Source organism: Pogoniulus pusillus, chromosome Z (genome assembly GCF_015220805.1).
Source record: "Pogoniulus pusillus isolate bPogPus1 chromosome Z, bPogPus1.pri, whole genome shotgun sequence".
NCBI lineage: Eukaryota > Metazoa > Chordata > Aves > Piciformes > Lybiidae > Pogoniulus > Pogoniulus pusillus.
The window spans coordinates 47,497,332-47,521,941 of NC_087309.1; the positions used below are offsets into that span (position 1 = coordinate 47,497,332).

The window sequence follows — 24,610 nt, forward strand, 5'->3', positions numbered from 1 at the left end:
TTTCTGCTGTGTAAACAGTTTCTTATCATCCCTTTCTGTTGCATTATGTGGCATATGACTTGTGGCCCCACACTGGGAAAAAGAAGTCTGTTATGACAGAAAGTTGCCATGTGCCTTGTTAGTAGCATCTTTGGGAAGTTGGAGGGTTGCTATGACTGCATCTGTAGTGTGGGCCTGTGCTGGCTTTGAGGCTCTAGCTGTGGTCTTGAAGTGCAAAGGCCTGCCATGGTATGTTGAGATCCTTTGTGCAGTGATCCTGTGGTCTTGTTCCCTTTTTTATTTTCTTGGGCGATATTCTTCCCTTGGGTGATAATTGAGGTGATAATACAGCTAGTAAAGGGCTTCTAATGTAATTCCTTCTGGTAAAGCAGAGAAGTATCTTCTGTACATTTGCTGCTCCTGATGAAGCAAAAGGTAGAGACTACTTTATATGAAGACAGTGAAGTCTGTTCCTTTCCTTAGCATGTGCCATTGTTGTGTTTTGTTTGTTTTTTTTCTTTTTCACCTCTGGGTTATGTACACAAGACGAACCACTTTGACACCAGAACTATAGGGCTGTGTAGTAGGGTTTTTTTCCTTCCCTTTTAATTGTCAAGGTTTTCCACAAAAAAAGGAAAAAATGAAGAATAACTTCCTGTCCAGACCTGCAGTCATCCAGTGAAATGTTTGTATTTTCTTTCTGAGATAATCCCTTTTAGCCAGAGTATATTTGTTAGTTTTTAAACTCTAGCTTTGTCTGCCACTTTGCCTTCTGGATACGATTACCAAATCTTAAGTAGAAATAATAAATCATGCATAAATTACCCCAAAAGTGGTAAACAAACAAACAAACAAACAAACAAACAAAAGGGCAGTTTCATAAGGTCCTTCTTAGTGTTTTGGCTCAGAGCCAGAGTTTGAATCTTTCAAAATAAACACTCAGACATTCCATTTACATGATACATTTCCTGTTCAGGAAACTGAGTTCATAGCGTATTATCTGCAAAGTAGTAGATCTGCTTCCAAGTTAACTGTTTAAAAAAAGATACACGTTTGTTAGCTTTAGGCACTTCCACTGTATTTGTGCTTAGTTGTCATTTTAAGGACATTAAAGAGTGCCAATATCAAGAGCCACCAATTTTATTCAGGGCAAACAGCTCAGTCTCCCTTTCCTGTCATCATTAGCTAGTCTTAATTTGTACGAGAAGGAGAAAAATGTCCCTTATCAATTTGGTCACTGCTCAGGGTCATGCTTCTCAGCTGGATAAACATGAAAAGAAAACTACATTTTATCTTCTAATGGCTTTCCTTGGAAATTGGGAGGGGATGCTGCACTTCTCATTCTAGAGCAAAATAGGTCATCTCTCTTGGAGTATGCTTTTCTTTCCCATAATTCCTACATTACTAATGAATTACATACCTAGTAATTGAATAAAGCACTGGGTTTCCTATTAGATGTGCAACAAGCTTAAGTCTGCAAAGATAAAATAACCTTCTGAATTTGTCTTGTAATCAGGTACTGCTATTTCAGAAAATGAAAAGTTAAAATACTTCAAAGTGGTAAATTCCTGTGGCTTTTTAAATCTGATCTTACTTGCAGAAGCAAGTAAACAAAGAGATCAAAGAGAACTGTCATACATTGATCTTTCTTTCTGAGGCTCTGCTCTTATAAATCCATAATGCTATGGAATAGCAAATGCAAGGCAAAATATATCCCCTAGATGCATATTACCTTCAATTGTGCTAGTAACAGTGATTCATAACCTGCTCTCTCTTTGAGTCATTGTTTTATGTGATTTTTTTGTTTAATTTTTATTCCTTCTTCTTAATCCATGCTTGCAGAATATGTCTAGATATATATTTTAGGTGTATACAGATATAATTGAAAGCCTTCCTGCCCCACTTAGGTTGCTAGCAAAATAATTTAATAATTAAAAAAAAAAATCTGAAAGGAAAACTAGTAGAGAATTGAAATCTGAACCTTTGTATGGCTGAGAAATGTTTTTACCCAGATACATAAATGAAGGAGTAGGAAATGGGTGAAGATTTACAACTGGATTAATCTGCAAGTATGGCCTTGCTTTCAAATAATGAACAACTTCACCATTTCCGTGACAAAAACTCACAACAGATAATGTGATAGTAAAGATGTGCTAAAGGTACTTGAACCTAATGCACAAATTTGGGCCATTTTAGAGGGGGGTTTGTGGTATTAATTATTATTTTTCTTCAGTGTGTATGCAAATTAGGTGCTTCCAAGGGCTGTACTGCTTCTTTGACTTTGATCTGAAGCAAGTAAATGCTGATTAAAATAGAAGAAAAATGTTCTACAAAACTAATGTGCTTAGTATAATTTTGTGCTATGTATCGGCAAGATGAAGCACAGATACTTTCTGAAGGCTTAAAAAATAATTTCTGTGCCAATCTCAATTCCATCGCTCAGTGTAAGACATCAGAGTGTGGCTTCTTGAGCAAAAGATACTCATCATAATTCTGATCATGACAGAGGATCTTTTGTTTACTTAATTCTTTAATGTCAACTGTATTTTGAGTTTAAGAATCGATACTCAAAACTGTTTAGGTCTGTATCAGAATAGCATTAGCTATCAAAGCTTTGCAAAACTAAGCTCCAATTTTGAATGATAGTCAAAGAGTGCCAGCATGAAAGCAGAGGGGTTTTGAAGGATGGAGGAAAAGTCTGTATGTGCAAGTTATACTCTGATCTTCTTTAACATCTTTTTTTTTTTTTTTTTAATTTGAAGTATTTCAGCCTCTTTTTTTCTTTTTTCCCCTTTGATGCTCTATACCTGTGCAGATGCTTGCTCTGCCCAGTGTGACCGTGTGTTTCAGTATGTGGACTGTTAACACAGAAGCCTACAGAAATAGGAGCCACTATTATAAGTCATAAACTTTTGTAACCCCAGCAGTGTTGCCTAACCCAGTAATTCTTGCCCTAATCTGTCACTTTCAGAGGAACTGCTGTCCAACAATGTTGGTGTAAGGTCATGGCTTAGAATTCCTAGGTGTTTGTTTATCTAATCTTTTTTTTTTTTTAATTCCCAAATCAATCTTAAGCCAAATGGTAAAGCATGGGAAGAGCTTTCTGTATCCTTTCAGTGAAGTGCTGGTAATAAAATGGCTAGTGGTGTTTTGAGATATTGCTGCATGAATGACTTGTTCTGAGAGCAGTCTCTGGACACAGTGTTAAATCATCTGTGGTACAAAATTTTAAATACAGATTTCAGGAGCTCTGTGTCATCTGCACAATGTTGTCTGTCCTCTCTAAGATTTTTCAGCAGGAGTTGACGTGAGCCGTGACTTTCTGATTCATTGGAAAACAAGCAGCTTTGTCTGACTCTAGAAAGTGTTTCCAGGTGTTAGCAGAAGATCTTGCAGCTTCTCTGCTTTAGTTTTCCAGTAAGATGCTGTCAGAAGTAGATAGGAACTATTGGGGAACAGATTATCAGTAATGAAAAAGAGGGAGCCATGGAAACCTTCCCAAGAAAGGTTTGATTCTGATGCATGAGTTTAGTGTTTCAAAATTGCACTCGACTGACATCCAGCCAGTTTTTAACCCAGCAAAACATCTACTCATCCAAGCCAAGCGCAGCTGATTTTTCTAGGAGGATGCTGTGGGAGACAGTATCAAAGGCTTTACTGAAGTCCAGGTAAACAACATCCACAGCCTCTTCCTCATCCATTAAGCAGGTCATTTTGTGGTAGGAGATCAGGTTCATCAAGGAGGACCTTGCGTGAAAGCACGTGCATACTGACCCTAAAATAATTGTGTCCCCACCTATGTGGGATGGGAAGGAGAATCAGAACCACGTAAAACCTGTGTTTCGAGATAAGAACAGTTTCATAATTGAAATAAAAATAAAATGTAATAATAGTAATAATAATTGTAATGAAAAGGAGAGTAAGAAAAAGAGAGGAATAAAATCCAGGGAAGACAAGTGATGTACAATGCGATTGCTTGCTACCTGCTGACCAATGTTCAAGTAGTGATCCATCCCAGCCCCAGCCATATCCCTTCAGCTTGTATACTGGGAATGATGGTCCATGGTATGCAATATCCCTTTGGCTAGTCTTGGCTGCAATGCCTCCCAGCTTCTTGTGCTTCTGCTCACTAGCAGGACATGTGAAACAGAAAAGTCCTTAGCTTGGGGTAGGCACTACTTGGCAATAACTAAACCAGCAGTGTATTATCAACACTGATCTCACACTAAATCCCAAATACTGCACTGTACCAGACACCAGGAAGGAAATTAACTCTGTCCCAGCTATATCCAGGACTCTAATACAAAATCATGTTACTGGACCAACACACATGATAAATACAACTTCTCTTGACTGTCATGTGAACTCATTAAAATTTCTGAAGTTTACCATACTTTTTGGTTAACAGTGTCCTTAACTGTAAAGCTTTATGTGTCCCACTTGTACTTCTTGTGTGTGACAGCACATATAAAATTGTTTACTGAATGGTTTCTTAGCGAGTGAAGCCATGAATGTTATGGCTTTGGAATGGATATGGACCTAAGAGGGTGGCTGACTCCAAAATATGCTAAGTAAATGCCAAGATGTCTGCAGATAACATGAGTACGAGGAATGTTCTGATTCCTCTTCCCCAGAGAAACTTCAAGGGAATGATTGTGAGAGTGGATTCTGGGTAGAAAGCAGGAGTGAAATGTGTAGGAATAAAGTTTAAGAAACTCCCAGCACCTTTCAGACTTTTCCCTGAGGTTTCTTTCAAGATGGATTTAGGAGTTTGGCAGGGAAAGCAAGAAGGGAATAATACCTTCAAGGTACAGGAAAGGGGCCTTGCTGACTTTTGAGGATTCTCTTTTCACATTTCCAAAGGTAGTAAAATTTCCTCATTTCTTTTTCAAAATATGCTGTTTTACCTTTCTCTTGTGGTGATCTATTGGTGCAGTCTTCTGAAAACTCCTGATGATATCTCTCATGGAAAAGAAACCTGACATCAGACTTCTATTTTGTGCTTCACTATAAAAATGAGTGGTTTACAAGGCTATGCATCAGGAGCTGCACACCCTGAGGTCATAGGTCTGCAGATAATGCACCCAGCAGTACTGGTCATCTTATGAGAGCTGTGAAGAGAAGCAATGCCTGCAATACAAAATCTGTAAAGATTCAAATGGTAAGATGAAAGCAGGAAAAAATTCTATTTAACATTGAGGATTGCATCGCTTCATTTCTGGTTCTTTTTAGCTGAACAGTGGCTTCAAACAGGTTCCTTTCTTCTACTTAGACCACTTTCAGTAAATTAATGTAATTTCTGTAGTCACAGAAAATAACAGCCTCAATGGAAGTACAGCAAGTACTCGTGAAGAAATGTGCCGAAGCGTGTGGATGTAATAGGGGACCCTGACAGAAGCTGGGCTGTCTGAGAAGAGAGTTATATGGGCTGGTAGGGATGGTAATGTCTTTTTCTTCCCCTTGTAGCTTCCTTCCAGGTTCCTCCAGGCACCTGTGCAGGTTCTACCCTCCCAGCCATTTTGGGAAGGTATGAGTATGGATTCTTGGAACCAAGAAGCTGAGCTAGGGTATTACAAACTTGCAAAGGTTACTGGTTTTGTAAAATAGTTTTACAGGAAAAAAAAAAGCAAAAGCAGCAAACTTGCATTAGTTTTGGCGTGCTGTTGAGTGAGGAGTTCTGACAGTCCTATATGTCTTAATAAGGCAGTAATGTGTGTTTGCAAGTACAGGATGGTAGTAGCCTGAAAGAGGGTGTAACTTCTTTCATGTTCTTGAGCTCCTGGGGAGCCGGTAGATTCACTTCACTCTCATGTGACCTCCTGGTATGCTGGCTATGTGAGGTGAAAAGCTGTAGGTAAGGCAGTTTTACTGACAGTGTTTGTATGTGGCATAAACAAGTGTGCTGTGGCAATCTGGGCCTTGCTGCATGCATACAGCTCTGCACATTTCCACTTGCAAAATCAGATGCAGCAGCAGTATCACTGGATGGCTTTGGGAATGCATACTCTTTGTCCAAACATAAAGGACAGTTTAGGGTCCTTACATTTCTTACATAATAAATATCCTAACTGCAGGAGTTCCTATATGATTTTGTACAACCAGACTCTGCATGCAAACTGCATTTCTGTTGTTGGAAAACCTTGCCAAGGTTGCTTGTTTTATTGCCTTTGGACAGTATAGTGTGCAGTTGTTATAGCAAAGAATTCTGAATCCTCTATTCCCTGGACAAACAGAAGCTCTAAGCACTGTGGAGGTGGTAGTCCTATAGACTAGATTCCTAGCTGAAATCTGGGTTCCTTGGTTTATAAAAAGGGTCTTGAAAAGTTTGGGATTGGTTGCTTCTTGGGGAGGAGTGAGCTGCAGAAATGCTTTGTGGAGTTACTCCCTGTTGAGTAACTTTGGTAGGGTATGCTGTTGATTGGTTAGGTACTGGTAGTTTTTAGGGAAATCAAATGTCAAAGATAAATTCTTTTGAAATTACATACTCAAACATAATTATTAACATACAAAACACAGCCTTCTTTTCCAAATGGGACTTATCTTGGAAATCACCTAATAGTATGTGTAGGTAGAAAAACATTAAGTCTTAGCCAAAGGAAGCTTAGTGAATTACTCAAGTACAAATAATTGTAGGGTAGCTCTGAGATTCAAAGGTGTTTCTCTCTTGTCCACGTGCTGCTTACTAAGGCTGTTAGCATTTTCTGAAGCTATTGTGCAAATAAAGATGAGGTTACAAAAAAGCCAATTTTTGTATCCCAGTTGCTTTGCTTCTCCTTAACTTTTGCGGTTATCTTTTTTCTGAACTCCAAGAGGGAAGTGCACCTCACATAGTGAAACAAGCAATTCTGAAGGATATTAGGAAGAAGTTCTTCCCAGAGAGAGTGATTTCCCATTGGAATGGGCTGCCCAGGGAGGTGGTGGAGGCACTGTCCCTGGGGGTCTTCAAGAAAAGACTGGATGAGGCACTTAGTGCCATAGTCTAGTTGATTGGTTAGGGCTGGATGATAGGTTGGACTGGATGATCTTGGAGGTCTCTTCCAACCTGGTTGATTCTATGATTCTATGATTACAGCAACTGATTACTCTGTTTTGTCAGAGAAGACCCTGTTGGTTGTATTTACTCTTTTGGAAATATGCTGGTGAACCATACAGTACTGCTGGGGTCCTTATGGGAAAGTATGTCCTTAAACATTGCGTGTTGAAGAAGGAACTTTAGAAGCATGTACTGCTGTGCTGGCATTAGTGTTTCTAAAAAACCCAGTATGATTTCTAGAGAAAAAATGCACAGATGAGTTCTGGTAAAAATGCTGGAAACACCCTCTTTTTGGGTTATGCTGGTTCTCCAATAGACAAATGTTAAAACTAGAACTTGAGTTTTGTTGTTATTAGCCTCTTACATGACTCTGAGATGAAGTAAGCTTTAACACTCTTGATCCAAGTGAAGGGGAGGTTTCTAGAGGGATGTAATGATCTCAGCCCTGCAGTTTTTCCTCAGTGATTGAACCTGGGCTTTGACTTAGAGTCATTCAATGTTTTTATTTCCTTGAAACTGTTTTATGAAATAGCTTTTACATTCAGTGTTTTAAAAGTCTGGTTAATAGAGCATTTGAACAGCACTAAACTAAGTTAACTCCCATAGTGGTACATAGTCACACAGGTTGTACATTTCGAAGCTTTATACTTTTTAGTGCTGCTGTATGCTGTGTGCATTTCTTTCTGTCACCCTCATTAGTATGTCTTAAGAAGATTGTTTTCCTTGAAATTGAGGCTATAGTATCCTGGATTATTGTCTGCTACTGAAATCAGAGAAGTCAACTAAAACAAGGTGAAAGTGTTCGATGGTCAATGCAAATACATCCAGATACAATGCTGATTCTATAGATGGGTGAAACTAATGAAGTATCTGTGATTTCATGATAGATACATCCATATTGCTTCTCCATATACTAGAGAAACCCTGAAAAATTAGATTGTGTGGCTTAAAGAAACTGTCTTGGGCCTTTTTTTGTGTGTATGACAGATGATTGATGCCAGCATGTCAACTGAAGGCAAAATGGTTGTTTTCCAGACAACTTTGGCTCTTGAATCTCATCCCTTAATCCAGTTCTCAGCACTTTCAAATATGATGTCCATATTCAGGTCTGTGCTTTGCATTATGGCCTTCAGAGACTTTGGATTTCTACAAACTGACAGATTTCTAAACCAAATTTCTAAACCATAGTAAAGACAGTAGCTCTGTCTTCTAATAGCTGTGGTTTGTTTTCAGCTCTTGAAGGGTGAAAATACTTCTGTATTTTGAAGCTACCAGTGTGGAATTACTCTAACTAGAAACAGATGAAAGGACTACATGACTTATATTTTTCATCTTAGTTCTACTTCTATTTTAGGAAAGGTGTGAGGTCCCATTATTCTGAATAAGAAAACAAGCCTGGGAATGTGGGATGTGGTCTGTTGCTCACTTGAGGACTGGTTTACAAGTTGATGAAAAGGTATGCAGCTCCTGCTGCCTTACAGACACGAGGAATCCTAGTAGACACCTTAGTGTGATGGTTTTGGGTGTTACTCTCCCCCCACACTTTAGAAGTACCCAACTAGACTCACCCAGCTCTAGGAATATAAATGAAGCTATTTATTTAAGCTACACAATATACAAGCAGCTATTTACAGTATATACAGTTATATACAGAAATATACAAGGTAAAAGGTGATACAGAAACACAACTCCCCTCCCAGTAACCTGAGTCCCCAGGAGGGGCTCTCAACCACCCCTGCACCTTCCCCCTGCCCCTCTCAACCTTACCCCAGTCCTAAGGAAGAACAGAGGTTCAGCCAAGAGGTTAAGAAGCAAAGGTGAGTGGCAGGTGAGGTTAGGGAGATGCAGCTCAGTCAGAGCCCAGCCAGAAAGTGAGTGCCGACAAAATGGCAAGAGTGTTATCTAATGTTTTGCTTTTCTTGTTCAGCAAGACTTTGAGGGAAGCAGACATCACCATTGTTTTCCTTTCACAGCCTATGACCTAGTTTTTCTCACCAAAACATTCTAGTCTGCTTCAAACTAGCACACCTTAGGGACCCTCTTAATGGAGGGAAGGGTGTGTGTATGCATGTGTGTGTGTGAGAGAGAGATGATTGTGCTACCTTTGACAGCACCCACCGTTCACTAGTGAAAAGTGGGAAAAAGCTGAAGTGTGAAACAATGGATAAATTGTCCTTTATTTTTTATTAAATTGGATTACTTTAGTAAAATATTATTAGAAACCTCATCTAAGTCACAGATTACTAACATGTTGCAGATACTGTAGTGCTTCTGTGCTAAGTTCTATACTCTAGGCATTTTAATGAAACTTGAATCAAATTACTTTGGCTCCTGAGATTCGTGGAGATACCAAAGTAATCAACTGCAACAACTTGGTGTGCGACTAATCTGTGTAATTTAGAGTTCTAAGTTGTAACAAACTTTAGAGAACGTGTGTAAATCTCTAAGGTGATACCATCTACAAATAAAACTCTGAAAGTAAATCTTGTTTTGCTGTTAATTTTAGGGGTTTTGTATAAGGATGAGGAAACCAGATCACCTCTGAAATGTTTATGGAGACAAAATGCGGCCATCTTGGTCAGGGACCCTTTTTATAAGCCTGCTTGTGTCATGCTTTTCTACATGTACATACTGATGCCTGTTCTTTCAGAGGCAATGTGTGACACACTATGCTATCATTTTACTGCCTAATCGGATTTAACATAGGATTATTTTTTAATGTAAGTAGGAATCTTTCCTACTCCCACTCACCAGTGTCATTGTTTAATTGGAAAAACCTGGATAAAAAGACCAAATTGAGGAAGGATAAGTCTGCTTACTCAGTGTAGGTCTTGCAATGAGGTTATTTAGACTCTATGGGCAATTACTTGTTTAGATTACAGAAATAATTAAATAGATGGGTGGACTTCTCCCAGGTAACCAGCAATAGAACAAGGGGACACGGTCTCAAGTTGTGCCAGGGTAGGTATAGGCTGGATGTTAGGAAGAAGTTCTTCACAGAGAGAGTGATTTCCCATTGGAATGGGCTGCCCAGGGAGGTGGTGGAGGCACCGTCCCTGGGGGTCTTCAAGAAAAGACTGGATGAGGCACTTAGTGCCATGGTCTACTTGACTGGATAGGGCTGGTTGCTAGGTTGGACTGGATGATCTTGGAGGTCTCTTCCAACCTGGTTGATTCTATAATTCTATGATTCTATGATTCTATGACTATTTAAAACCATCCTTTATTGCCATTCTGATTACATTCTTACGTGATCTTTGTGGGGTTTTTAGGTGGGTTAGTTTTTTTGTTGTTCTTGTTGTTGTGGTTGGGTTTTTTTTTCCAAATTGTAATAATGTCTTTGTGTTAGTTTGAAGCAGACTAGAATATTTTAGTAAGAGAAAGTAGATAATTGGTTATGAAAGGAAAACATTGGTTGTGTCTCCTTCCCTCACGCCCCACGTTGGGCGTCAAATAAAAGATGTGGTGGTTTGGCTGTAACCCGCCCCCCCCACTTTAAGAAATGCCCCAGCTAACTCAGCCGTACTCTGGGAATATAAATGAAGCTATTTATTTACAGCTAGCACAATATACAAGCAGATATTTACAGTATAAGCAGCTATATACAGAAATATGCAAAGTAAAAGTAATACAGAAGCACAAATCCCCTCCCAGTAACCTGAGTCCCCAGGAGGGGCTCTCACCTTCCCCCTGCACCTTCCCCCTGACCCTCTCAACCTTACCCCAATTCTGAGAAAGAATAGAGGTGCAGCGAAGAGGTTAAGGAGCAAGGTTAGTGGCAGTGAGGTTAGGGAGATGTGGCTCAGTCTGAAGCCAAAAGCAGAGTGAAGACAAAATGGCGAATGTTATCTAATGTTTACTTTCTTGTTCCCATACCTCTCAGCGAGACTGTGAGGGAAGGAGACACAACCAATGTTTTCCTTTCATAACCAATTATCTACTTTCTCTTACCAAAACATTCTAGCCTGCTTCAAACTAACACAGTCTTCAAGCTAAAAAAAATTACAAAATCTTCCTTGCACTAGATAGTATTAATAAACACTGCTTGTAATGATAGACCTAGCTAAGTTGGCTGACACTCATGAAAGGCATCTGACAGAAGGTGTAAAATGTAGTAGAGGTGCTTAAAATCACAAACATGGTTCTTGCTTATTGTCCTACACTAGAAATTTACATTGAATGTAAATTTGGTTCTGCTTCTCCTGCCCCAAATACAGTTGTCCCTCTGCTGTTTTTTTTGCTGATTGTGTTGGCGAGAGTAAAGGGGAATCATCACAATCTCTGAATTGTGTTAGATGTCTTGGGTAAAGCTATAAAGCTACCAAATGCCTTACCCTAGTTCACTTTCAGACAGTTCAGGAAAAGGTTTTTTCGCTGCAGCTATTGTTCAGTAGCTGCACGTGGTATCTTTCTCAGCACTGAAGGGGAAGAAAGAGATCAAAAAGCCCTTGTCTGCCTGGTCTCTCGTGGCGAGGATGCATTATTTAAAAACTTAGGAGCACCTTAAAGGCAGACTCTAGGAAAAGCTGTATTTTCTGGTGTGTGCTTGCTTGGTCAGGTTAATTTAAAAATATGAAGATGTGCACCTGCTGATAATTATTGCTAATTTGTGCTGAGGTACACACTTGCATATTACTGGCACATTGATCAATTAAAGCATTTATTTTCTAAATCAGACTATGTATTAACAATCCAACCCCTTCACATGAATAATCTTGCTTTCATCTTGCATTGATTTATGGATCAACTTCTGCTCCATTAAATGTTCAGAACCTTTTACTCCAAGCTCATTTCATCATTGGTTTTTCTCTTCTGTTTTGTATCTGCCTTGCATAAATGTGTTGAGAGTCCTTTTGATACATTATTCCTGGTGGAAGTGATACTGGATTTGAAGATTTCTATGGAGGAATTGATTATTTAATATTTTAATGGTCTAAATAAGGAATAATAAATTAAGAGTAATTTTTGTCTCACCGTGTGTAATTGTTGTTTCCTATTCTTATAATTGAGGTACTGGTGAATTGCCGTAGCTGGAATGCTTGGTTACACTTAACAGTGCTTGGTAGTGTTTGTTAGAAAGCTGCCTTACAAGCCTGCGTTCCATTAGTCAGAGGAATAGGTTAATGAGTAGGAATTCTGTAAGTTGCTGAGTAGGTCCCTCAAATGCTGCATTATGGTAAAGAAGCTGTCACTATACTTAGAGTGGCAATTATTCAGAGTATCTTGTTATAGGGAGCTGGTCAGCGGAACAAAGAGTATTTCACCTTGCATTTTGATTTTTAATTTTACTGTAACTGAGGGAAAAGTGAGACCTAATTGAGCATGGATGGAGCAGATAGACTTGAATAAACAATTAGTTTTCTGAGGCCTCCAATGTGATAGAATAAATTAAACATTTATAGGTATTCTAGAAGCATATTGGGGAATGTGAATGGAAGTAGACTTTATAAAGAACTAAACTGCTTTCACTTCATTAGTATTCATGGTATAACAAAAAAAAAAAAAAAATTCTCCTCTCTTTCCAGGGATATGTATTCTCCTCTGGCTTCTTTTTTTTCCAGGGCAAATGATGATGGTGTCAACAGCTGATGAAGATAAATAGGTCTCTTTCTTAAGTTTTTCAATTTCTTTCTTTCTCTCTTCCCAACTCTCCAATTGAAAGTGACTTTGAGGGTTAGTTTTACTAAATTTTCATCCTCCTAGTTAAAAAGACAGGGAAAAAAAAATCTGTCATAACCTGAGAAGGGGAAGCAGCATTGGAAATACTTGAAGAAAGGTGAATGCCTCTGCATACGTAGAGTATAGATACATATTTCCATGCATTTGTCATGGCTGTGTTATGCTGTAAAAAGGATTATTAAAATACTTGAGGGTGAAAATCCACCAGTGGTGTCTAGAAATACCAATTTTTTTTCCTCTTTGCTGTGCAGCTAATCTCTACTTTCATTGAGAAATCAAAGAAATACTCAGCATGGTTTGTTAATAGTGTGCCCAGGTGGCCAAGGAGGCCAACGGCATGCTGGCATGTATCAGGAATAGTGTGGCCAGCAGGACCAGGGAAGTCATTCTGCCCTTGTACTGAGTATTGGTTAGGCCACACCTTGAGTGCTGTGTCCAGTTCTGGGCCCCTCAATTTAAGAAAGATGTTGAGGTGCTTGAACATGTCCAGAGAAGGGCAACAAAGCTGGTGAGGGGGCTGGAGCACAGCCCTGTGAGGAGAGGCTGAGGGAGCTGGGGTTGTTCAGCCTGGAGAAGAGGAGACACAGGGGAGACCTTATTGCTCTCTACAACTACCTGAAGGGAGGTTGTAGACAGGCAGGGGTTGGTCTCTCAGCCGCTCAGTGACAGAACAAGAAGACGCAGTTTCAAGCTGCCTCAGGCAGGTTTAGGCTGGATGTTAGGAAGAAATTCTTCACAGGAAGAGTGCTTTGCCGTTGGAATGGGCTGCCCTGGGAGGTGGTGGAGTCATCATCCCTGGAGGTGTTTAAAAAGAGACTGGATGAGGCACTTAGTGCCATGCTTTAGTTAATTAGAAGGTACTAGGTAGTAGGTTGGACTTCATCTCAAAGGTCTTTTCCTTCCTGGTTAGTTCTGTGATTCTGTGATTTCTTTTCCTTACCTCGGAGCATAATGCATAGCACTGCTAATGCCACTAATAGCTCAGCATATGATAGTAAGAAAATGAGTATAGCCATAGTACTTTAAAGAAAAAAAATCTGCCAAGAAGTAGGGTTTATGCAAGGGGAAATAAGAAAGCATTTATTTGGTTGTGCATTTTTTTAGTGATGCACAGTATTGCTAACTTTTAAATTACATTTGTTGACATTTGGTTCCTGGTGTTTTAGCTGAAGACTTGTCTTTGATCTCTTTTACTTCTTAGGAGTAGATAAATCAGTGAAAGTTAAACAACCCTCCTGAATTTTGTGTCTGGTGTTGTGAGGAAGTAATTTACACAACACTTCTGCCATGTCCTATGAAGTTGTATCAGCCTGAGAACGCAGCAGGACTCAGCCATCACTGCTCCTCAGCGACTGTGGGCCTACTGCAGAGAGCAGAACTGACGGAGTGCTTCTGCCCATGCCTACACCTTACACCTACAGCATCTTGTCACTCTTGAAACGTCGTTGCCTGTGTGGGTGTGTTTATTTATTAAACGCTGCAAGCTTGCAGGTTTGCAGTTGTCATCCCTTTGCCCTAGCAAAGGTGTTTCTCAGACGCTGGCAGCTGCCCATCAGCATTTGGGATTGTGTTGTGTTGGTGGTTTCTGTCTCAAATGAAGTGGAGGTGTTTGATCAAGTTTCTGCCAGCTTTCTCTTGCTGACTCCCATGGAGTCTTTTGCAGCAGGCAGATGCGGCAGTAGTCACTGACAGCAAATTTCAACACTACGAAATACTTTTTCCTGCCAAGATGGCCAGCAGGATAGGGACAGGAAGGGTGTATCCTTCCTGCCACATAAGTGGTGGCACGCACTGCTGCACATTGGGCTTTTTTATGTTCTTTTCTTCAGATCCCTTTTAAAACTGTGAAGGTGAAATGTGAGCATGCATCCTCTTGCTCAGGCAGTGCTCAGTGTAGTTGTATGCCTAGAGAAGGGGAGGGGATTTTTTGTAGGTGATGCACTTGAGAGTGGACCTACACAGGTTGTACAGACCCACTGTACCCTACTGTCTGGTTTTATGCTTTTTTTGGGGGATTAAATTATCGACCAAACTTCCTTACAGAATCTACTATGTTGAGTCTGGCTCCTCTGCAACCTTCCTAATAGGGCTGACAGGTTAAACTGCTGCAGCTTCACTGTGGCTACCAACCTGTGTGCCATGCTTTGACTACTCTTGCTTTTCAAGACTGTGGGCAACTTTCCCTAGGTTGGAAATGAAGTTTTGTTTTATTTTATTTCAGAAGCATGCATTCCTATGAAGATAACTGTAAAACTGTCAGTTTAAAAAAAGGCTTGATGTTACCAGAAAGTAAAGTGCACTGTGTGATCTATCTCTCTGTGGAGCCTATTCTAATGTTTGATAGCCTTTCAGTGAAGAAGTTTCTTCTAATATTTAATCTAAAATTCCCTTAGTGCAACTTGAGGCCATTTCCTCTTGTCCTGTCACTTGCTGCTAGGAAGAAGGGACCAACACCTATCTTGCAACAGTCTCCTTTCCAGTTATAGAAACCAAGGTAGGTCTCCCTTCAGCCCTCTTTTCTCTAGACTAAACAACCCTGGTTCCCTCAGCCATTCCTCATAATATGTGCTCTCCAGACCCCTCACCAGTTTTGTTGCCTTTCTTTGGGCTGGCTTCATCAGCTCTGTGTCTGTTTTGTAGTGAGGGGCCTGAAAATGAGCACGGTATTTGAGGTGTAGTCTCACCAGTACTGAGTACAGGGGAATGAATGATCAGATGTTCCCTTTTTCATTCAACAGGATCCCTTGGACCTGACTTGCTTTCTGTTTGTGCAGTAGCTGATGGGCTGGTGTCACTGTCCTAATGGGGAAACTGGAAGTCATGGAGGGAAGACAGATAGTCCAAGTCTTGAAGTCTAGAACAGGAATCACAGATGTCGTTAACCTGGAGAGCTAGTGAGATCTCTTATCCCAAGTGTGGTAGTTTGGAAGTTTCCTTCCCCACCATGGGATTCACCAGACTAACTCAGCCGACTGGAAGTTAAATATGAAGATACATGTTTTATACCGTGGCACAAATCATATATACTCAATATATAAGTGCATTTACAATCATATATACTCAATATATAAGTGCATATAGTTGTAAATATCTGTATATACAAGTTAAAAGTAATGCAGAACTACAATCCCCCTCCCAAACAGCAGATCCACCCAAGAGGGCTCCGAGTCAACTCCCCTCCTTCTTCCAACTCCCTTTGTTATTTCAGAATCTCTTACATGCAAGGGTTGAGATGCAGAAAGCTGACAAGAAGTTAGAAGAAAAGATTATTAGATCAGGCAACACAGGTTCAGGCAGAGGTAGTTAATGCAGCAGCAGCAGCTGCAGACAGAGTCTGACTGACGTTGTTATTTTTTCTTGATTTTATGTCTCTCAGCAGAACCTGTGAGTGATGTAGACATCATTATTATTTTATTTTCACAGCCAATGATCTAATTTCTGTCATTAAAATATCCAGGTAGCCTCAAACAGTACACCAAGCTGAGGAAGGGTCCTTCCTGTGGAGCAGAAATGGAAAGGCAATACTGAACTTAAGAAGTATAGAATGAGTAATCGTATTCCTGCTTGACTGGAGGGTGGTGGTGGGAACAAAGTCTCTCCTTGTTTTCAAGAAGCTGTGATAAAATAGGAGGCAAGGAATGGGATGTTTCCTGATGCAGTGAAATCCGCGTGGCATGGTAAGACTTCTCTGATATCCGCTCTTTGCCTTCATTACCTTTGCCATCTTGGAAGTGGTGCTAGTTTTAGGATAAATGTTTCATTTTGTCTCTGTGTGGATGTAGACTGTGTGTGATTCTCTGTTCTGCAAAGCAGAGGTTACTCTAAGAGCTGTGACTATTCAGGACAATTTCACAATTATCTAAGCACTACTCAAAACTGAGGTGAGTTAATACTGCTTGCCAGCAAAGGCTATGTAGGCTATTCCAACAGTCAGCTAATTCAACTGGAACTCCTAGCAGTCTTGTTCAGCTGTTGGGTTTGATGCAGGTTCATGGAGACTTCTGTGAACCCCTAGATTGCTCAGTAGTGCATCCCAGGGTGGGATCCTTCCAAAGCTGATCTTGCAGTGCCCAAAAGCAATGTAGCTTCCTCCTCGCAGATGTGAGTTACTACAGGATATGTTGGAAATTTATTTTCACCTCTGCTTGTGATAGTATTGGAAGACAAATCTCTTGAAAATCTACACTATTTCATTGTAGTGTCTCCTCATGAAGTCTAATTTGATTCTACTGAATTCTTTTTAAGTATTTGAAGGAGCTAAATTGCATTATGCTCTTAATTAGCTAAATTATCTATTTTAACAAATTCTAAGCTGTCTTTGGCTTTTGGAAGACACAATTCTACCCATCAATAAGATTATATTCAGTGTTGCTCTGTCAGTGCAGCTAATCAAGACTCCTGTATCTGTGCCAAATTGAATTAGACTTAGGGAGAATAGTGATAAGAAAATGCTTCTCCCTTTTCCCTGGTTGAAGTAGTTTGTATAGTTTGCCTCACAAGGTTATTTGCTGGGCTGTTGTATTTCATCATCCATGCTTAAAGTGCTCACAAAGGAGCCAGGCAGAAAGGTAGCATGCTGAGAGGAACCCAGTGTAAATAACCATATAATCAGTTAGTAGTAGGAGTTGGAAGAGACCTCTGGGGATCATCTAGTACAACATCCCTGCTGACACAGATACGCCTAGATCAGCTTGTGTAGGAATGTGCCCAGCTGAGTTTTGAATGTCTCTAGAGAAGGACACTCCGCAACCTTTCTGTGCCGCCTGTTCCAGTCCTGTGTCCCACTCAAAGAGATTTTTCTGTAAGTGCTACTAAAGCCTCCTGTGTTCTGGTTTGCACTCATTGCCCTTTGTCCTGTCACTGGCCACCAGTGAGAAGAGCCAAGCCCCATCCTCATGACTTCCACTCTTTAGGCATTTACATGCATTTATAAGATCTCCTCTCAGTCTTCTGCAGGCTGAAGAGCTCCAGGTCTCTTAGCTTCTCATGAGACATTTTCCAGTAGCCAAATTGTAGGCCTATGTTGGATTCTCTCCAGTAACTGCCTGTCTGCCTTGAGCTGGAGATCCCAGAACTGGACACAAGGACTCCAGGTTTAGCCACCCTAGGGCAGAGCAGAGTGGGACAAAAGTCTTCCTTGACCTGCTTTTTATAATGCATTCCAGGATACCATTGGCCTTCTTGGCTAAAAGGGTACATTGCTGACTATGGTGACTTTGCTGTCTGTTAGGACTCCCAGGTCTTTCTCTGCAGAGCTGCTTTCTAGCAGGTCAACTCCTAACCTGTAATGATGGATTATTACTCCCTAGGTGCAGGACTCTACACCTGTCCTTGTTGAACTTCATGAGGTTCACATCTGTCCAACTTTCCAGTCTGTCCAGGTCTTGCTAAATAGGAAGGATCAGGTTTACATTTCTAGCAGTTTGCACTGCTACAAATGGTCAGTTGCTGTTGAGCTAGTGCTGAGTCTTAAATGGCAGTCTTAAAGCAGCCTTGCTTCTGGCATACCTTATAGCTGGATATGCAGAGAGAGTTTTGTTAGGTTTATGAAGCCATGTTACTGAACAATTAAAGGTCTTTTCACTGCCAGATAGGCTCCTGTAGTTCTGCCTGAATGGGACTGGAGCTTTCTGTTACTGTTTAAATTTCTGGATAGGTACGATGTGATTCAGCATATTTGGTGACCACATACTCATTAGTAGAATTTTATCTTGGGAATTCTGGTGCTAATGTTGAAAAAAGCAAAGCACTAGAAGAATGGTGGGTATTTTCTGCTTTTGTGCACTGTAAGTGTGAGTTTTCAGGTGAACTACCTCTTTTGGATTGGTGCTTGTCTGGGTGAGGCTTAAACTGGGCAGCAATGCACAGCCTTTTTATGGAAACCAGTATTCGTTGTGTATGCACCAATGACCTGAAGTAAAGTGGTGTTGTGCAGCATTCTAGAGGAAGAAATGAAAACGCTTAAGGGAACATCTTTGTTTGTATTTTAAAGACTGCTACTTGAAGTGTATTTTTCATTTTCTGTGAGAAGTAGGAATATTGCCTGTGGAGTGATGAGGGGATGTAGAGAGTGAAGTATTTTGGACAATAACACCATAATGTGTGTTTCAAGAAAAGTTGAAACTGAGCATATGTGTTCCCATTTAATTTCAGTTTTTGTTTTAAAAAAGCCACTGCATGTTACAATAAATCTCAGCAGCTCAGAATAGTTTATTTCTCTTACCATGGTGTTATCAGTGTAATTGTGTTATCTTATCTCCATTCCCTTTCTTATACCATAGATTGCCTCTCCTAAAATCCATTATTTTCTTTCCGGCTGCCTCATGCCTCATTATGTACTCCACTCAAATTGTACATCTGAACACTGATGCTAGGTCTTATTTTGAGCTGGTTGTCATGTCCTTAATTTTCATAAGGCCATATGGGCTGATGTACTTGATGGGACTACTTGATGATATAATTATCAAGCAGAGAACACACTCTAGCTGTAGAATAAACACACAGTGGTAGACAGCTCCTTTCTGAACAGGTGAGCTGTTAAAAGTCTGTGGCTAGTACAGTGTGAAAATAATTTTCCATACTGTATTTTATTCACGGAAAATTAATGCCTATTATGTATGTATATGTGTATATATATATATATATATATATATATATATATATATATATATGTACGTATGTTTAAGGATGAATTGATTGTCCTGATTCCCTAAGGGAAATTTCTGTGCAGTTGGAGGAGACTGTTACTCACATTCTGTCCATGTTTCTATAGGATCTTTCAGTCTACATGCAGAATCATAGAATCATAGAATCAACCAGGTTGGAAGAGACCTCCAAGATCATCCAGTCCAACGATTCTGTTTCATGTAATTTCTAAGACATTATCCTGTAATGATGATGTCTTCTGTTCCCCTTTGTAAGGTTCATGGGAGGGAAGAGAATAGGATTTTGTGAAAGCTGTTATATCCTAAATTTAATAGTGCTTCCATAGAATGTAGTCATACTACAACACAAACAGGCAGATTTTTTAATGAAATGTATTGAAAAAATAGACTGGAATAAATTAATTTTGTAGAATATTCTGTTCTTCATAGCTTGGAGTTTGCCCTGTGTTTTTTGTCTTTCAAAGTGCCTTTGCTGGAAAGGAATTATTCAGTATTTAATGTTGGGGGAGGGAGCATTTTTACATAAGTTAACTGTCCATGCATTGTGAATATTAACAGCAGAGACTGGTGGTGAGATGTGTGCTGATTAAAAATCCCTCTGAGCTGGCTAACTGGACTCCCTTTGTCCTATGGATACAGGACAACTCAATACACTTGTTTTCATATATTTAGTCTGATTTAAATCCTTGAAGTAGTGACTTTCTGGAGTAAATTTAAAACTACTTTATTTCCTTGCCCTACAGTTCCATGGACAAAGGAAAGACTGTCCTTTGTTATCCCATTGCTGCTTAAATCACTGACTCCTTAGTAAAGGCCATGGTGAGAGAGGTGTGTGCTCGTAACCTGAGTGCAGTAGTAAGACAGTAGGCAGAGCATGTGGTAGCCAAAACCTCAAAGTAAAACATAGGTGTTTGTCTGTGGAAAACTGCCTGCAAGGTTACAGCTATTTCATTTGTTTCAACTTGCTTTCAAGCAAGTTTCATCTAAAAAAAAAAAAAAATCCACCAGACCCTGATTGTCCTGTTGCACTCATATGTCATCCAGCTTTGACATATGCCTGTATAGCTAGTAAGCTTGAAGTAAATCATCACCAGAGTGGTGACTGTGGCTGGGTAAAACTAAGTGATGTTCTGAGTAGAAGCAGCTTGAGTAAAATATTTAGAATATCTCTGCTAGGATTTCAACAACCCTCATTCCTCAGTTTGCTTCCTCTGTTGTCTTGTGGATGGCAGTGTCTAGTTTGTGCCTGATAAGACATGCAGCCTGAACTCTCATCATGTTCACATTTCCAAGAGGTCTTTCAAATAAGTATTAACAACTTTTCATAGGTTTTATTATGACCTACTTACACCATGTTATGCTTCAGAATCAGCTGTTCAAGGAAGCAGGACCTAATAAAAGGTTCTCTCTTGGTTTCACTCACTTGGACTTCAATGCTGTGCCTAGCAGGAGTGGAAAGCTATTTTATTAGGAATAGAAAGCCTCTTCATCTGCTGCACAGGTTTTTGCTTGGAGCAAGGTCTGAATAGGATTTAAAAAACCTCTGTCAAATCAGTTCATTCAGCTACCTGTTCTTTGTAAGTAGCACAAGAACTTATTCAGAGGGATCTTGCAAGCCTGACTATTTCTGCTGTGCATTTTCTTCATAATTCCCCAGCATCCTGAGTTGTTATGTAGACTGTTAAAGGGTTGTGTCCTTGTCTGTTCTTAATCAGCTACAACAGTAGTTACAGTGTAGAGATTCCTTTCAAACACACACTGTATGTGCCATCAATCTTATTTTGCCTTTGAAAGCAAAGGTGAGCCTTTGGATAGCTTCCAGAAATACTTTGCTGATGGAAGTGTGATTGTTTCTCTACAGCCAGAGTTGGCCATCAATACAGAAACGTTAAATCTCATCTTCCCATATTGTTTCTTTGTAGTGATAGAGCATATAACGTCTTTAGGTATAGTTGCTTCAGGTGATGAGATATGATTTTCTACATCCAGCTGACAGATTGATATATCATCTACTAAAATCTGACTATTCCTATATTGAAATGAACTTCTGCCCCTAATAAAAACATAGAGAGCCCTAATATGGTATTTTGATCCTTAATTTGTCCTGTGCAAGAACGATTATTTTTGTTTTGTTATATCAATGTATTTAAATCTTGTTCTCCTTCAACATAATCTGAACTTCATGCTGTTATGTTTGAAAATGCAAAACTTCAGCAATTGCAATTAATTCTTGAAGGATGGCACATGGACTTTCAAATTGAGGATATAATTCTGAAAAGTGTTGGTGGAAAGAATGTCTTCCTCCTTTCTCCTCCCTTTATTTCCTCCCCAGTCCTGTTCCTAAGAACCTCCGTATGTAGAACCTGAGACATGGCCTGTTCATATGGGAACAAGATGACTTCTTACTAGCTGGCAGCTTCTGGCCCTGTGGCTGAGACCAAATCCTTGGCTGTGTGGTGTCTCCTTCTCCATTAGCATGCAAGTCCTTGAAGTTTGTATTGTTGAGATCTTGTGTACCCAGAGTTGATGCTGGAATTGTATATAACTGAAAGCCTAGTTGTAGGTGGAGTCACTTTGGAACAAGGAGGTACCTATTCAGGAGACTGCTGGTAGAGCACTGCCATTAAAAAGATGAGCTAATGAAGGCTGATATTTAAGGTGTCTTAGTTATCAAACACCAGACTTTTCTAAACTTGTCAGTTTCAAAAAGCATCTTAAATGTAAGCTGAGGACCTGGATAGTACTGTGCTGCTCCATGCTATAGCTCCACCTTGAACTTTCCTCTGAAACCCTGAAAGCAGTGGAAAAGGAGCACAGCTTAACTGGAAATAATGAATTTTGTAATCAGGCTGTATGTTGTGGAATGCACAAGTCCATATGTAGTGTGAGTAACTTGAGCAGCCATGCGGGTAGTGCTCCAGTCCTCTAATCGTCCTTGTAGCCTTCTGCTGGACCCTCTCCAGCAGATCCCTGTCCCTCTTAAACTGGGGAGCCCAAAACTGAATGCAGTATTCAAGATGAGATCTGGCCAAGGCAGAGTAGAGGGGAAGGAGAACCTCCCTTGATCTGCTGAACACACTCTTAGTGCTCTCCAAGATCCCACTGGCCTTGGCCACAAAGGCACATTGCTTTTGTTATAGTTAACTTGTTATCCACCAGGACTCCACAGGTCCCTCTCCACAGGGCTGCTCTTCAGCAGATCACCTCCCAACCTCAGCTGATGCAGTTTATTAATCCTTCCCAGATGGATGTGAGACATTTTGCTGTGTTGACATAAGCACTAATGTGCAGAGAACTTAGGGCATTCATTGGTATATTACTTTTATTACTAATTTTTTTTCTTGTTTAAAGTTCTAATGAACATTATGCCACTAAAAGGAGATTTAAAATGTGGTTAATTACGTTGAAGTTGAACTTGTTTTTAAAGAGTGAATGAATTCTTGCCAGTAACTCGCCAAAAGCCTTGACAGTTCATGTTATCAGATGCTTGGAATGCAGCATTGAACATTTTTTGCTGTTTGTCAGTCAGTGAGCAGTTTTCAGGTATTTGCTTACAGACTTACATGGAAGATTCTCAAAATAATATTCCCTGGAAGATGGCTGTTGTCACTAATTTCCCTTCTTTTAACTGATTCACCTTGTGGAGTATGTTAGCAGTTTGAAACAGAAATATTTGTGATGTACCTGTGTTTTTAAAAGATAAATGGTAACAATTGTTAATTAAATTATTTTTTGTGCCCCCCCAAATCTTTCAGCTGAGGAAGTTGTTTGAGTTCATCAGTTACTTTGTTGTGAATATGGGTAAATCTTAAAATGCTGAAGAAATGGATTCAGAAATCACTGTTTCTTGGTGCTTTAGAACTGTGTATCTGTACGCACTTCCAATAAAATGCAAATATCATTTGAAAACCTTCAAAAGACTGAACACAGCATTCAAAATGCTTTGTAGAGCATACAGGACTTTGCTATAGTATAACTGTTAGCAAAATGGGCTTCACCGTGCATCTTCATTAGTGGCTGTGGTGACCTTGACTCCTTTCTTTCAGTGAACAGAGAGAATGAAGCAGTCAGGTGTGCAGGAAGTATGTAGATTGTCTGCCTGATGCAGCTTAGCACACGGACTGTGAAAACTTAGCAGTCATGTGCTTGGGCTTCCTAAGAAATCATGCAAAGAATCAGTTTGACTGTTGCAGGAAAATTGTTTGAGTGGTTTGTAAGAGACACCATGCAACTGCGCCAGTTTAAGAAGGGTGCTTGTGAAATTATTTCTGCTTTACTACACCTGCTCAATCTTCCTTCACCTGTATTTGCTTACTTGCTTTTCACTTCATTTTCGTGAATGTCATCAAATACAGAAACCATAAATGCATTGTCAAAACTGGAGGGCTAAGACGTTGTTGTGGAGGCAGGGAATTAATGTGGCCGAGGCAGGAATTTTTATACAAAAATAAGAGTTATTTTATTTTCCCAAAACCTGCCCCCAAAACTATATATACAAAGATTGATTTAGTTTAATTAACAGATTCAGTTGCTTGAGAATATCTACAGGGATGCCATCGATAATATGACTATTTTGGAAGTCAGAAGTTGGAAAAGGCTTTAGCTATTAATAGCGTTTTCTTACTAATAAAGCTGAGCCAAAATAACTCACGATCAGGCTGGCTTCCTCGTGTGGTCTGTCCCTCTCGTTCCCTTTCAGCAGCTGCAGGAGGGTCGTTAAGAGTCGTTAGGCTTACAAAGGTGTCAATGGGTGAAGCAGTCCTTGAAGCTCTTTCTGTATCGAGGCCAGGCGAGAGTGGGGGAGAACTCTCAGGCAAGCAGGAACGTCCAGGCAGGAACGAACTCCAAGTGGGGACGAACTCCAAGGCGGGAACCCCCAAAGGCGGGAAGCCCCCAATATTTATACCCTCTCTAGACAAAGGGCAGAGTTACCGCACCTTAGGCGCGAAAGGGCACAGCCAATCCCAGCCCGATCCCAGCGCGGGCACTGCACGGGGCACTCCTCGTGCGGGCAGGACCCCTTTGCTCACCCCCTTCACACCTGCGGGGCAGGCGAGGCGGGGCGGGGAGGGGAACCAGGCGGCTTTTCCTCTCCCATTTCAAGCCACGGAGGGAGAGCAATTTAGGGGTATACCGGACTCCAGGACAGACGTGCAAGGATGGTGACAAGAGAGAACTTGAAGATTTACACTTCATCCAAAGTCAGTGTGAATGAATACCTGTTTTAGAAACAGATGAATTGGACTTATTTTTG

General features: G+C 40.3%; 1 protein-coding gene across 5 annotated transcripts in view; it reads left to right on the forward strand.

The window, feature by feature from the left end:
- MAST4 (microtubule associated serine/threonine kinase family member 4) overlaps positions 1 to 24,610 on the forward strand; it is a 354,406-nt gene that overhangs the window by 54,514 nt on the left and 275,282 nt on the right. The window contains exon 1 of one of the 5 annotated variants that reach the window (XM_064140715.1): positions 24,496 to 24,557. The exons of the other annotated variants lie outside the window; for them this stretch is intronic. Coding sequence (XP_063996785.1) covers positions 24,516 to 24,557 — 42 coding nt within the window. The 5' untranslated portion in view covers positions 24,496 to 24,515. Of the gene's footprint in view, positions 1 to 24,495; positions 24,558 to 24,610 lie in introns of those variants that run through there. 5 annotated transcript variants of the gene reach the window in all.